Below are 16,208 nucleotides of genomic sequence, written 5' to 3' on the forward strand. Positions count from 1 at the left end.
ATTAAATTTTTTAATATATAATTACAAAAATGCGTGATAAATAAGAAATATATAGAATATATAATTAAATATATAATTACAAAAAAACGTGATAAATGTGAAATATATAGGATATATAATTAAGGTCCCTAAATATACAAAATTACACAAATATATACAAAAATATCATAATAAACATATGATAATAAATACATCATAATAAATAAATATGTATATTGTATATGTGTGTATATATATTCCAGCATCCCGATTGTTCATTCAATTTCAAGAAGCCGCACGAGAAAGCCCTCCACGCAAGCAATCCGCCCTTTTAGATGGAACCAACACAGCAGATACAATCCACCTGACCCACCAAGACACACCGCAAGTACGTAAATGTTAAGACTAAGGAAAAAAGGGAGAACAACATATAGAGTAATAAAATAATAAAAAGAATGGGCTAGGATGCGCCGAGAGACCAAAGGGACACATACCCAATTCTATAATTATGGAACAAAGGACATATCCTCATTTAATCCCCTAGGTACCATACAATCCAACTCATGAATCCATCTTACCTCCTTTTGTACCAGGATTTTCCTCCAATCACCACCACGTGCTGGGATGTAAATACGGTCAATGCCCTTGACTCGGAAGGTGGTACTATCGCAATTGTGAAATTGTTTGAAGTGCCTAGGGATGGGTTTAAGCATAGTTACATCATCTTCAGGCCTCATGCATACGTATTTTTTCACGGTCCGCAAAAACGGGGTCCGTAGGTCCGTGATCCGTGACCGTTTTTTCGTCCATGGGTCTTCCTTGATTTTTGGAGGATCCACGGACATGAAAAAAAAAGTCGGTTTGGTGTCCGCCTGGCCGTGCGGAGCCAAACGGATCCGTCCTGAATTACAATGCAAGTCAATGGGGACGGATCCGTTTGACGTTGACACAATATGGTGCAATTGCAAACGGATCCGTCGCCCATTGACTTTCAATGTAAAGTCAGGAGTCCCTTTTATACCATCGGAGTTTTCTCCAATCCGATGGTATATTTTAACTTGAAGCGTCCCCATCACCATGGGAATGCCTCTATGTTAGAATATACTGTCGGATATGAGTTACATCGTGAAACTCAGATCCGACAGTATATTCTAACACAGAGGCGTTCCCATGGTGATGGGGACGCTTCAGGTTGGAATATACTAAAAAACTGTGTACATCACTGCCCCCTGCTGCCTGGCAGGTGCTGCCAGGCAGCAGGGGACAGACCCCCCCCCCCTGTTTTTAATTCATTGGTGGCCAGTGCGGCCGCCCCCCCCCTCCCTCCCCTGTAGTTAACTCGTTGGTAGCCAGCCCCCCCTCCCTCCCCTGTAGTTAACTCGTTGGTAGCCAGTGGGCCCCCCCTCCCTCCCCTGTAGTTAACTCGTTGGTAGCAAGTGGGCCCCCCCTCCCTCCCCTGTAGTTAACTCGTTGGTAGCCAGCCCCCCCCCCTCCCCTGTAGTTAACTCGTTGGTGGCCAGTGGGCCCCCCCTCCCTCCCCTGTAGTTAACTCGTTGGTAGCCAGCCCCCCTCCCTCCCTCCCCTGTAGTTAACTCGGTGATGGCCAGTGGGCCCCCCCTCCCTCCCCTGTAGTTAACTCATTGGTGTCCAGTGGGCCCCCCCTCCCTCCGTTGTAGATAACTCGTTGGTGGCCAGTGGGCCCTCTTCCCTCCCTCCCCCTCCTAATTAAAATCTCCCCCCTATCATTGGTGGCAGTGGAGAGTACCGATCGGAGTCCCAGTTTAATCGCTGGGGCTCCGATCGGTAACCATGGCAACCGGGACGCTACTGCAGTCCCGGTTGCCATGGTTACTTAGCAATTTGTAGAAGCCTCATACTTACCTGCTGGCTGCGATGTCTGTGACCGGCCAGGAGCTCCTCCTACTGGTAAGTGAAAGGTCTGTGCGGCGCATTGCCTATAGCACAGACCTGTCACTTACCAGTAGGAGAAGCTCCCGGCCGGTCACAGACATCGCTGCTCGCAGGTAAGTATGAGGCTTCTACAAATTGCTAAGTAACCATGGCAACCGGGACTGCAGTAGCGTCCCGGTTGCCATGGTTACCTATTGGAGCCCCAGCGATTAAACTGGGACTCCGATCAGTACTCTCCGCTGCCACCAATGATAGGGGGGGAGATTTTAATTAGGAGGGGGAGGGAGGGGAGAGGGCCCACTGGCCACCAACGAGTTATCTACAGCGGAGGGAGGGGGGGCCCACTGGCCACCAACGAGTTAACTACAGGGGAGGGAGGGAGGAGGGGCCCACTGGCTACCAATGAGTTAACTACAGGGGAGGGAGGGGAGGGGCCGGCCGCACTGGCCACCAATGTGTTAACTACAGGGGGGGGGTCTGCCCCCTGCTGCCTGGCAGCACCTGCAGGGGGCAGTCATGTACACAGTTTGTAGTATATTCTAACCTGAAGCGTCCCTATCACTATGGGAATGCCTCTGTGTTAGAATATACTGTCGGATCTGAGTTTTCACAAAGTGAAAACTCACCTCTGAAAAAGCTTTTATGCCGACGGATCTTCGGATCCGTCTGTATGAAAGTAACCTACGGCCACGGATCACGGACACGGATGCCAATCTTGTGTGCATCGTGTTCTTTCACGGACCCATTGACTTGAATGGGTCCGTGAACCGTTGTCCGTCAAAAAAATAGGACAGGGTCATATTTTTTTGACGGACAGGATACACGGATCACGGCCTCGGCTGCAAAACGGTGCATTTTCCGATTTTTCCACAGACCCATTGAAAGTCAATGGGTCAGCGAAAAAAAAAAGGAAAACGGCACAACGGCCACGGATGCACACAACGGTCGTGTGCATGAGGCCTCATCCTTAGCAGCTTCAATGCCAAGAACATGTTCCCGTGTGCGTCTCCTCAATTCCCTTGAGGTCATGCCAACGTAAACACGCTGTATTACACATGATATTATGGGTAATCTTATATTTGTTTATCACTTTTCATGGGATTACTGAAATGTGAGGCCCTGTCGATGTTAGGACAGGCCACACATTTCCCGCACGGGGAACAACCTAGGGGTGGGCGATATGGCCTAAAATCTATATTGCGATATAATTTAACTCATGTGCGATATATATTGCGATATATTATTTTCTTCTGTATGTATACAAAAAATGCAAATTAATAAACTTTGCAAGAAATTTTTAATATGTGTATCGTGTAACACATCTTTTTCCAAACAATGTAAAATGAAGTGTTAGGCCTCTTTCACACTTGCGTTGTCCGGATCCGGCGTGTACTCCACTTGCCGGAATTACACGCCGGATCCGGAAAAACGCAAGTGTACTGAAAGCATTTGAAGACTGATCCGTCTTCAAAATGCTTTCAGTGTTACTATGGCAGCCAGGACGCTATTAAAGTCCTGGTTGCCATAGTAGTAGTGGGGAGCGAGGGAGCGGTATACTTACAGTCCGTGCGGCTCCCGGGGCGCTCCAGAGTGACGTCAGAGCGCCCCATGCGCATGGATGACGTGCCATGCGATCACGTCGATCAATGCGCTTGGGGCGCCCTGACGTCACTCTGGAGCGCCCCGGGAGCCGCACGGACGGTAAGTATGCTGCTCCCCACTACACTTTACCATGGCTGCCAGGACTTTAGCGTCCCGGCAGCCATGGTAACCATTCAGAAAAAGCTAAACATCGGATCCGGCAATGCGCCGAAACGACGTTTAGCTTAAGGCCGGATCCAGATTAATGCCTTTCAATGGGCATTCAATTCCGGATCCGGCCTTGCGGCAAGTCTTCAGGATTTTTGGCCGGAGCAAAAAGCGCAGCATGCTGCGGTATTTTCTCCGGCCAAAAACGTTCCGTTCCGGAACTGAAGACATCCTGATGCATCCTGAACGGATTTCACTCCATTCAGAATGCATTAGGATAAAACTGATCAGTATTCTTCCGGCATAGAGCCCCGACGACGGAACTCTATGCCGGAAGACAATAACGCAGGTGTGAAAGAGCCCTTAGTAAAACAGAAATTTCTTGAAAATAAAGTGCAAATTGCAAAATGTAAAATAATAAATAACATCACATGGGAGGAGATAATAAATACAGGAGTATAGCGTTGCACGCATCCTGAGGGGTCCTGTCATTACATAATGCACTTTAGCCAATGTTTTTCGCCAGGAACACAAGTTTGTCCACAGTCTCGGGCTTCAGTGCAGATCGGTGGCATGTTACTATATTGCCACTGGTGCTGAATGTCCCTTTCTGAAGGGGCACTTGTGGCAGAAATGCTAAGATATTTCTTGGCTAGGCTTGCCACCCTGGCAAAATTAGCCTGGTGCAACCTCCACCACTCCAGTGGGTCAGCTTCTCCTTCTACATCCAGTGCCTGCAGGTAACTCTTAAGCTCAATTTTAATCGCTTCTCTGTCAGTGAGGGCAGCTGGGCCAGGCTGAGCAGATGCATTTTTTAAAAAGCTGCCCAGACTTCGTTTACTCCTCTTGGGTTCTCTCTGGGCTTCTCCAGCAGCTCCTGTGCTTGTGTGTGATGGTGATGATGACTCTGTGGCAGACACAGCTTGCGTCTCTAGCAGTGCCTGAATTTCTGCTGCTGCCTTTGTGAAGATGAACTCTCTTCGGTCATCTGCTATATATGATGATCTGAAGCGTGGGTCGACCAAGGAGGCCATATCCAGGAGGTCATCAGTTGCAACGTCCGAGTACTTCTCATTTAAATACTTGAGGATGGCTGTCTTCATGTCCTTCGTCAGTTCTGTGTCAATGTCATCATCAGCTAGAGGAAGAACTGTGGTGTTTAGAAGGTGGAGCACAGGTTTGCCAGTCGACACACTCACATACTCTTCTCCAGACAGAGCATCTGTAAACTCCAACAGGGGACTGAGGGTCTTGTTCATAGATTCTAACACATCAATGTCCTGCCAAGTTGGTACCAGGTGTCTGGTTTTCCTGTCTGCTTTCAGGACCTGTGATATGGCCTTCTCTTGTTCGAGCAGCCGCTGAATCATCTGTTGTCGAGACCCCCATCTTGTTGGTGTTTCAGTGATGAGGCGGTGAGGAGGCAAGTTTAGCTCAGCCTGGGCATTAGCCATTTCTCTCTTCCTTTTCCAAGCGTAAGAAAAGGCACTCACTATTTTCTTGCATTTGCCAATGGCATGTTCAACACGGGCGTCTTTCACACTTCTCTCTAAGGACAAAATTGGAAGATATCATTAGCAGCACATCAACCCCTGCATAATGTAACTAGTCTAGGACTAAAAGAAACGTCTACCTACCTATGGCGAGGTGGAGCCTGTGACCAAAGCACTGCAGTCTTGTCCAGCCGTTAATTTCCACTGCTTTCACAATATTTGCGCCATTGTCGGTGGTTATGCAGACTTGTAACTCTTCTTTAAGTCCCCATGACTCAAGCGCTTCCTTCAATCCCTGAGATATCAGTTCACCTGTATGATCCTCGGGAAAATAAGATGTCTGTAGGCATCTGCTGCACAACTTCCACTCGTCATTGATGAAGTGGACTGTGAGACTAATGTAAGGCTCCATTGTGCGACTTGACCACAAGTCCGTAGTAGTTGCATAGTATATTATGCTCCGGAGTTCGTTCTTTACTTGCTCGCGGACTTTGTCATACAGTTTGGGCACTTCAGTTTGGCTAAAGTGTTTGCGGCTAGGTACCTCATAACGTGGATCGAGTGTCTTAATAATGTTCTGAAACCCGCTTTTCTCCACTGTAAGAAACGGCACCATGTCCTTACACAGGTATAGGATAATGGCATTTGTAATATCAATCTACCGCCGATTTTTTTTTTTGTCATACGGAGTGCCTTTATAAAATGCTTTCACAATATCGGTCTGCTGGTGGGCAGGGGCAGGGCCACCTTTTTTCTTTCCACTAGACTGACTGGCCGTTTGTGGAGGAGGGCGCAGTTTTTGGCTATCTTGGTATTCCAAAACGTGCTTTAAGATGATGAAACAAATTGGTTGTATTCCCTCTCTTCGCAATTATTGTCGCCCGGCATAGTTTGCAGATTATATTTTTCTGCTCCACATCCGTCTCCTTAAACCCAAACCAGGTCCATATGACAGACGTCGCACCGGTCTTCTTTATGAGCACCTCCGGCTCCTCCTCTTCCTCCTCCCCACATGCTGTAAGCTCCTCCATGAAGTTGACCAAAACAGGCACAACTTAAGTTGATCTTGATGACATATAGGGCGCCTGCAGGAAACGATTATTTTAGCAATCGAGTACTCGTCTCTAATAAGACAAACCGTCTCTTAAACTATTACTAACGCATTGCTAATTGCTTTTTAAAAACTATATTTTTATGTGGTATAGCAAATCATCAGTCCCATGCCATTTGCTGTCAGTCAGCGTCAGACAGACCCATGGCATTTGCCAATTGCCATCATCAGACATGTCCCCCAGAGCCAGTGCCATCAGCCCCATGGCATTTGCCATCATCTATCAGACTGTGTGATGATGGCAAATGCCATGGGGCTAATCTGATGGCACTGGCTCACTGCTGGGGGACACATGTCTGATGACTGCAAATGCCACATGGGGCTGAATCTGATGGCACTGGCTCACTGCTGGGGACACATCAGACATGGCCCCCCCAGCATTGCCAGCCACCCCCCCCCCCCCCCCCCCCCCCCCCCCCCCCCCCCACCCCCCCCCCCCCCCCCCCCCCCCCCCCAGCATTTGAGCCAGTGCCATCAGATAATGTGGCATTTGGATTTGCCATCACCAGACTTCATGTGTCTCCTCCCCTGCTATACATTCAGAGAGCATGGTCTCAGACTCTCAGTGCCATCAGAACAGAAGATGATCACTGCAGCATCAGCCCCCATGGCCATCCTTTCCTTATCCACTCTCCCCCCTCCGATCCTCCAGACAGAGTCCCCCTCCGATCCTCCAGACAGAGTCCCCCTCCGATCCTCCAGACAGAGTCCCCTCCGATCCTCCAGAGTCCCCCATCCCCCTCCCGATCCTCCAGCAAGAGTCCCAGACAGTCCCCCTACAAGAGCGAGAGCAGCTGTTATAAAACTTACCTTTCCTGCAGGGTGCTCAGCAGCGGCTGGCTAATGGAGTCCGCGGTGTGGCGTCTTCTTCCAGCACTGGCGGGACCTCACTGACGTCACACACAGCGTCAGCAAAGCGACCTGACGCTGTGCGCACGCCGGCCCTGCCCCTGGCCAGTACAGCGGTATTGCGGAGTCGGGAGGCCAAAAGAAGCTTCTGGGTAATGATTCAGGTGGTGATATCGCAGTCCGGTGATATGGCGAAAATCCATATTGTGGCCCAAATTTATATCGCATATCGCCCACCCCTAGAACAACCCCATTTGGGGCCCTTAGAGCTGAAACTTCTCTGTGGATTAGGGCCAGGATAATAGCTTTTGACCAAGAGATCTTTCAAGTTTTTTGTCCGCCTATTTGTAATGGAAGGACAAGGAGGAAGAATCTTAGTCAAAGTGGAGTCTAGATTTAGCACTTCCCAATATTTTGTCAGGACGTCTTTCATCAGGCGCCACTGGGAGTTATATGATGTGATGAAACGTACCTTATCGTCAAGATTTTGACTTTTTCTTCTCTGTCGGTACACCAAGAGTTGATCTCTTTTTTCGCCATTTTGACCTTGTTATATCCCTATTGGATCTTTGCTCTAGGATATCCACGATCTGTTCCAAAGGTCCTGAGACTGTGTTTTAAAGCTTCTTCTGTCGAGCAGATCCTTTTAGCTCTTAAGAATTGACAGTATGGTATATTCTGAATGAGGTTCGGAGGGTGACATGAATTTGCATGTGGAACCAGATTTGTGGAAGTCTCCTTATGGAAAAGGTCCGTAGAAATTTTTCCTGCTTCATCGAATGAACTTTGAACATCCAAAAAATCCAGGTGTGTTTTACTGATCCTATAAGTCAATTTAATATTCCGATTATTCTTATTCAGGGTTTCCACTAGTTTGGCGAATCCAGTCTGTGGGCCCTGCCACATGACGAAAATGTCATCAATGTAGCGAGCCCACATCTGGACCCCACCAACAATGTCACATGTCTCTTCTAGGAACATCTCCCTCTCCCACAGCCCCAGGAAAAGACAAGCGAAGGATGGGGCACCCTTGTCACCCTTTTTACTTACTCTATACTTACCTTCGTCTGATGCTATTGGTCCTATTTATATTTTATGTAATCCTGTATTTTTATGCTGCTCGATATAATATGGGAGGTTATTTGTATGTTCCGATCATGTGATCAAAGGGTTCGGCGCGTCATCAGCCATGTGGCCCAAACACTTCCCCACCCCCGACTTTTTTTTGGATTTAGGGATGATCGTGTTCAATATTATATTCTTAGAGATTGCCTCCCCCCTAAGGGAATTTGATTTTGATTTCTATTATGATTACCATCATTATTGCCTTTGCAAGCTATTTAAATGTAATATCTGAGCGGCCTATCAGCATGTATTATCTGAACGCTAATAGGTGTGGCCGGATTGTATGGGTCCTGCAGCTCCCTTAGAGCCCAAGGGACATGCCCTCCACTCTTAGTCACTATATTTCTGCATGGTAGCTGTTGAGAAGACCCCAAAAAATTCTGCATTATCGGCTAATTAAATCCAGGCGTAAAATGTAGTCAGTCCTGAATTCAAGAACTGTTCCCTGTGTTGTGTTATACTTCTAGTTGAGCGGTTTTGATAATGTGGCATAGTGGTTGATGATCACTGGCTCCCTAGTAGATGATGATCCCTGATGGCCTAGTGGCTGATAATCCCTAGTGGCCTAGCATCTGATAATCCCAGGTTTTTTAGTGGTTGGTAATTCATGGTGACCTAGTAGTTGATAATCCCTGGTGACCTAGTTGCTGATGATCCATGGTGGCTCAGTAGTTAATAATCCCTGGTAGCCTAGTAGCTGATGATCCCTAATCTCCAGTAACTAATGATCCCTGGAGGCCTAGTGACTGATTTTCCTTGGTGGTCAACGTGGTCTAATGAATAATGATTTCTGGTGGCCCAGTCTCGTGATTACCACATTACTGTTGTATTCTCCATGAAAGTGTGGACATGAAGGACGCATGTAAGAAAATTGTTTACTTCAGATCCTAGAGCAGAAGAAGATAAGGTTATACAATTCCATAAAGGGGTCTGTTAGGCATAGATTGCCCAGTCCTCCCATCACATAAAGAAGGTAGAAACCTCATTGTAAGGTATACCCACCACTATGATAAGAATAGTGGATCAAAGCCCCTTGTTTTCTAGATTGATGAAGATTTGATGGTTAGGACCCAATTGATAAGACACCTCTGGCATGTCTAAACATCTTCCATGTGTAGTTTTTTGCAAGTTACATCAGATGGCTCAGAATTAGAGGACAGGAAACACAATACACAAAATAATTGCATTTCCGAAGACTGTTTTTGGTTTTAACACCTCCTCATTTTCCGTAAACAACATGAAACAAGCAGGTCAGATCTTAAGACAATGTACCACTTCTAAGGCCTAGGTTTTCTGTATAAGTTTCCCATGTGAATCTTTTTTTTGCGTCCTCCTACACTTTTCTCCTTTCCCCTCTCTTAACGACAATGAGATTCTCCAGCCCTAATTTTTGCTTTCCCTTCCATTATGAGCTTTGTTTGCATTGTTTTACTCTGTGGAAATAACCTGCGGTGCCATGTCATGCAGAGATGCTAACCACACCTTCCTCTGGTCAGTAAGAAGCAGTGAAACCCATAGTTGAAAAACAAAAATAAAATATGGGTGGCAGCAATTTTACCAAAACAAGTACCGACACGAGCATATCCTTTATATCATCAAGTTATATAATTAATAAATTATTTCCTATATATATATTTTACTCCTAAGCTTCATGCACCACTGTTGACTCATCGGTTAATGGTACACTCAATCTCACTTAAAACCAATAAACCTCCTTTTGGATTGCTTTAGATTTTTTGGGATACTCTGTGGAGGTTGCTCAAGTTACATTGGAACCTTCTCAAAGACGGTAGTGATAAACTCTGAACTACCATGCTTTCCTATGAGATACATGGTCTTCAGGGTCCCATTTTAGTTTTAGGGTAACCAGGAAAGCTTTTGAGAAGCCATGTGGAGTAAAAGTCAGGGTCCTTACACCAGGTTGACAGTATGGGATTTATTTGTATTTTATTGTAGTCCTTAGATCCTTGAGCGCCAATCGCTTTGGTACTGGATAAACAGAGGTGCGAAGTTCAGGGAATATGCCCGCCCTTCACCCTTAACCCACAAATAGAGGTATGGAAATGTTTTGGTCAGATTTACAGGTAGCATTCCCTAGAGTAGTAACTGACTGGTGAAGGGTCCAAAGGAGAGGCAAAGTCAGGAGCATAGCCAATGGTCATCAATAAGAGACAGTTCGGAAGGCAATAAGCAGAGTTTAAGAGATAATCAAAAAGGTTGCACTACAAGAACAAGACAAAGGAAGAATCCAGAGGCAAGGCTGAGATTAAGGTCAGAGTCAATATCAAGATCAAAACACAAAGTAAAGTAGCTCAGATAGAATGTACCTTATTGACTGGCAAGGATTAGCAGCCAGATATTCCGTTCAAAACCTGCCACCCCATGTCACTATCAGAGCTGGATGAAGGCCATGGAGACCTGCCTACAAGAGCAAGTGCACACCACTGGAATGGGGGTAAGCTGCATAACATGGCCACTGTAAAAGGTTATACATTATTTTTGTAGACCATGAGGTTCCTGTAACAATAATAACAATGAGGTTTCATGGTCACCCTTGTGTTTGGTTCTCCAGGGTTTCTCAGTGAATTCATTTTAGACGTATCTTCTCATGTAGATGGTAAAGCTTTCATCTAGACTTTTCTGCATTAAAAGGTGGCTACAACTAGGTTTGGTGTATTCAAGACCAAGAAAAATCCAGCTTCCAAGATGCAAAAGGTGGAATCTTTATTGTGCGTTTAAAATCCAATGCAAGACAACTAGGTTTGGTGTAGTACCCCTGGTTTCTTTGTCAATTCCCCAATATTTTAACCAAGAACCAAGTGTATTGATTTTTGTGCTAGGAGTGATTGTCTTTTAAAAACATTATATACTGAAATGTTTCATGTTTTATAGACAGTGAATCCACCTCTCTGAGAAGACCAGCCCTTTATCCAGACTAGATTTTTTGTGGCAGATCTTCAGATCCATCACATACAGTATAAAGCTTATTAGCCATCTTCTTTGATAACACCAAACAGTGATGTACATAGATAAGTAAGGGCCCCATAGCAAGGATCAAACCAGGCCCCCCAGACAGGCAGGGCCGGACTGGCCTACCGGGATACCGGGAAAATTCCCGTTAGGCCGGTAGCTCTGACTGCCGCACGGCCGGCTGTGCCGACAGCGAGGAGGCTGAGGCTCCTTGGCCGGTGCAGTAACAGAGGAGCCCATTCCCCCCATCAGCACGGCTGTCTGGCACGGACATTGCCCGGAGCCTGACTCCTCCCACACATGTGACTGATCACGTGATCATGACATCACACAAGGTCCTTTAGCCTGGTAGCTGCTGCTTGTGTGGAGCTGTCATCAGGCTGTTCAGCGCTGTCAGGTAGGAGGCTGACGAGGTCTTGAGGTCTAGTAGCCACACTGATGCTTCTAATGAAAATACTTCAATAGCAGCATCGAGGATGCACAGTCTCAGGCTAGAGGCACAATTATATAATCAAATGATCAGCCACATTCAGCAGTCTTGCCATACTGACAATGCCAAATCCAACCTGAGAGATCAAACTTTTGGCAGACAACAGTTTTCTATCATTGATCACAAATGATCCTGATCACATATAAATTCTCAATCCTAGCCAGCCAAAATTATCAACAGCTTTAAAAGATTGATGAGTGGGCCCGGTGTTCTGCCAGATTCCTATACCTGGCAGAATGCTATACCCGGAAGTGACGCGGCCGCACCGGGATCAGCTAGAGGAGGGTGTGTGTGGATCTGCGCAAGCGCAGATCCACTGAATTCGTAAAAATAATTGCACCGCCGTGGGAGAAGCACCTACTTCATTTGCATGCGCAAAACTGTACACCGCGCGTGCGCACTCAGGGGTAGATAGATTTTTCAGTGCAAAATGTTCTATCAGATCTCCCTACCCCTGAGTGCGCATGCGCGGACACATCATCTGGAGCAGTTCAGCCTCACCACATAGCAGAGGTGATTGCAGGATATTGGGGTGGTGGGATCACCACATAGCAGAGCTGAGTGCACACGTGCGGAGTACGGTTTTGCGCATGCAAATGAAGTATGTGCTTCTCCCGCGGTGGTGCAATTATTTTTACAAATCCACACACGCCCTCCTCCAACTGATTCCGGTGCGGCCTCGTCACTTCCGGTGCGGCTGCGTCACTTCCGGGTATAGCATTCTGCTAAGGTATAGGAATCTGGCAGAACACCGGCTGTGTCAGGGCTGTAGGAACCGGCTGCGCTGTATGTTTGTGCGTTATGTAGCAGAGGCTCAGACACGCTGCATCTTGCTTGCATAATGCGTTTATCGTGACTTCATGAATCTTACAGTGCCAATCCGTGTGGAGTCACCGGCTATAGCGGGACAGCGCTGAGTGGTCCACCACTGTCTGCCAAGACAAATACGGGCCCCATTCTGGAGATCGCTGGGGGAGTCCCATCCTGTGGATAGGGGATACATTTTTAATTACTGGATAACCCCTTTAAAGTCATACAAGTCTGTCATACTACAATTCTACATTTATTAAAATTTCCCTCCTCTGTGCCCCCATATAGTACAGCCCCCCCGCATGTGCCCCCATATAGTACAGCCCCCCCTCTGTGCCCCCATATAGTAAAGCCCCTCTCTGTGCCCCCAGATAGTACAGACTCCCCCTTTGTGCCCCCAGATAGTACAGACTCCCCCTTTGTGCCGCCATATAGTACAGGACCCCCTCTATTCCACCAAATAGTAAAGACACCCCCCCCCTCTGTGGGGCTGGTATGCAACTTTTTCCAGGGCTGTTTTTTTATCCCCAGTCCGGCCCTGCAGACAGGACAGAAGGCTTTCTGCCTAAACCACTCTCAATGACCGTTGGGCCATTTTTTCCACTGCCTCATTTGCTAAACGTTGTTCCTTTAGAGGGAAGAGTCCTGACCTGAAGTTTTCACCTCCAGTAGAAGAGTAGATAATCCCAACTAAGACTGGGCCCCCTCTTACCCTGGGGCCCAAAGCATGCATGGTCTGCAGCTATGGTGGTTACGCCCCTGGCACCAAACAACTAGAAGCCCAATTCCAAGTGGTTGTCTCAAAGAGATTTCACCGTATGTTCTATGCCTTCCATATTTTTTTCTACCAAGGTTCAGTTTGCATCAAACTTTGCATTTTTTTTATGATTATTTATTAGTGATGTTATTATTTCCAAGCCTCACTTTTCCCCATATAGTTAAAATTATTCTTGGAGTTCAAAACTAAAAATTTCAGCCATGCTCTGGTCTTCTTGCATTCCACCAAAGCACTCTGAATAGTAACCCATTAACCATAGACCTCCATTGTCCATTAATTTAGAAGGAACCAAATTAATTTCCATTTCAAAAAAAGTATTGGACAATATACACTTATCAGCCACAACATTATAACCACTAAAATGAATTACATTAAATAGCTGGTGATGCAACATCTGCAAAACTGGGGTTAAAAATATATGATTGGTATTCGCATTTATTATATTTTACATGCACATCGTATTAATAGGCCACATCCACAACCGCCACGAGACGCAGCTGGTGTCACCCTCTATATACAGAGAGGGGGAACATTCTAGAGATGGTTCAGTGTAGTCTAGTCTAAAACAAAGCAGATCAGAAGAAAGAGAGAGATGCAGAGAAGAAGTTCTGTAGAGGTGATTTGTACTACAAGAAGCTTATAGATTCTACATCTATATCGTCTAGTCCAGTTGTATAAAGGCTTCTAGCCCTGGACATACTTACCCAGCGGTTTGATCACCTGCGTAGAACAATCCACATCCTGAAGAGGACACTATGGTAGCATACAGCAATCTGTTCATAAAGATGGAAGAGCGTAGTTTGACATTTAGGGTCCGCCCTGTGATTGCCCTACCTAAAGAAAATTGTGCACCCAATTCCTGGATGCTTAAGTATAAGTCAGCTATAAATGTGCAGCGTAAATGCCATGAAACCTGTAACATATGTGGATAGTGCATTTTGTGTACCATCTGCCAGTCCATACATACTAAGACCTGTCCTGATGTGTTTGCATTTGAATTCTTCAGTAAAGAACTGTTCTGCTACAGGCTCCGGTGTAAGGATCTGAGGCCAGTGAGAGGAGGAAGTGGTTGTCAAAAGGAACCGTTAGGAGCGGCCTCAGGAGTAGCAGGGAAGGAGAAGAGGAGGGACCAGATGTAAGGAGCAGAGCATAAGAGAAGAGGAGGTACCATAAGGAAGGGGCAGAGCGTGAGAGAAGAGGAAGGACCATAAGAAAGGGGTTGAGCATTAGAGAAGAGGCGGAACCAGAAGGAAGGTTTAGGGCATGAGAGAAGAGGAAGGACCAGAAGGAAGGGTGGAGCATGAGAGAAGAGGAGAAACCAGAAGGAAAGGAGAAGCATAAGAGAAGAGGAGGGACCAGAAGGAAAGGGCGGAGCATGAGAGAAGAGGCGGGACCAAAAGGAAGGGGTGGGGCATGCAAGAAGAGGAGGGACCAGAAGGAAAGCACAGAGCATGAGAAAAGAGGAGGGACCAGAAGGAAAGGGTGGAGCATGAGAGAAGAGGAGGGACCCGAAGGAAGGGGTGTGGCACGAGAGAAGAGAGAACAGAATTAAGGGGTGGAGCATGAGAGAAGAGGAGGGAGCAGAAGGAAAGGGCAGAGCATGCAAGAAGAGAAGGGACCAGAAGAAAGGGGTGGGGCATGAGAGAGGAGGGACCAGAAGAAAGGGGTGGGGCATGAGAGAAGAGGAGGGATCAGAAGGAAGGGTGGAGCATGGGAGAAGAGGAGGGACCAGAAGGAAAGGGCAGAGCATTAGAGAGGAGAAGGGACCAGAAGGAAGGGGTGGGGCATGAGAGAGAAGGGACCGGAAGATACGTGCAGAGCATGAGAGAAGAGGAGGGACCAGAAGGAAGGGCAGAGCATGAGAGAAGAGGAGGGACCAGAAGGAAGGGGAAAGAGAGAAGTGTGGAAAGACAGCATGGCAGTGAAGAGGAGAGAGGCCCAGTCAGGTCAGTTGAACAGAATGGGAGAGAAGGACAGAAAGAAAGAGAGAAGCAGGAAGAGGTCCATACTGTGACATGATTAAAGGGGACTCCACCTCTGCAACGGTTCACTGGGTTTCCCATCAGAGACTAGGGAGCCATCCGCAGCCAGTCCTGAGGACCTGTGAAGGACCCCAGGGCTGTCTGCACTGTAAGCCTGCTGTTAGGGCACACTAGTCGTATAGCCTGTGTCATAGAGAACCTAATCTCTTAGTGTACCGGACTCTGCTAATACATAATACATCTGAAATACCGCTATAAAAAGTGATCCCATTATAGCATTAAAAATATTAATAAAAAAATAAATCACAATATATAGATATCCCCATTCTGCCCACGCTAAATAAATATTAAAAAACACGCGCATCCGGGATCCACACGACCATAAGGACCTGAAGGGTTAGCAAGGTTATTGTGTGTGACGCATGAATAACCCCACAGATTATTAATACAGTACATCAATTACAAGGGGCCATTAAAGGGGTTGTGCAGGGTTTTATGTAGATGATGTATCTTCAGGAAATATCTGATCGGTGGAGGTCTGACGCTGGAAACCTTGGCATCATGTGGATGTGACACGTGACACCTACCTAACCATTGTACAACCAATGACTAGTGTTGAGCGAACTTGTGTTTTAAGTTCGGCGTCTAAAGTTCGGGTTTGGGTTATCGAAGTATCCCGTTATGGATTCTGAATTCCGTTATGGTCCGTGGTAGCGGAATCCATAACGGGATACTTCGATAACCCGAACCCGAACTTTAAACGCCGAACTTAAAACACAAGTTCGCTCAACACTACCAATGACCCCCCTCCACGGCAGTGGTGCCCCCTAGTGATCTCTTTCAGCAGGATTGTGCCCCCGACCATGCAGACATGAGAATAAGGAACATGAAAAAGAGTTCATGGTGATGACTTGGGCTCCAAATTCCACCGATCTCAGGATGATCATCGTCTGCGGGATGT

General features: G+C 46.8%; 1 protein-coding gene across 1 annotated transcript; it reads right to left on the reverse strand.

Moving 5' to 3' along the window:
- Positions 1–4,130: 4,130 nt before the first annotated feature.
- Positions 4,131–5,748, reverse strand: LOC122922746 (E3 SUMO-protein ligase ZBED1-like). Its single transcript, XM_044273455.1, has 2 exons — positions 5,277–5,748; positions 4,131–5,188 (listed from the first exon to the last, which is right to left on the reverse strand). Exons 1-2 carry the CDS (start codon positions 5,746–5,748, stop codon positions 4,131–4,133), a joined length of 1,530 nt encoding a protein of 509 aa, XP_044129390.1.
- Positions 5,749–16,208: the final 10,460 nt, after the last annotated feature.

Source organism: Bufo gargarizans, unplaced genomic scaffold (assembly GCF_014858855.1).
Source record: "Bufo gargarizans isolate SCDJY-AF-19 unplaced genomic scaffold, ASM1485885v1 fragScaff_scaffold_689_pilon:::fragment_2:::debris, whole genome shotgun sequence".
NCBI lineage: Eukaryota > Metazoa > Chordata > Amphibia > Anura > Bufonidae > Bufo > Bufo gargarizans.

Coding starts and splice junctions, on each gene's coding strand:
- LOC122922746 (XM_044273455.1), bottom strand. CDS start 5,748: ATGGTGCCGTTTCTTACAGTGGAGAAAAGCGGGTTTCAGAACATTATT. Junction 5,189..5,276: donor CAGGCTCCACCTCGCCATAG/GTAGGTAGACGT, acceptor TTTTGTCCTTAG/AGAGAAGTGTGAAAGACGCC.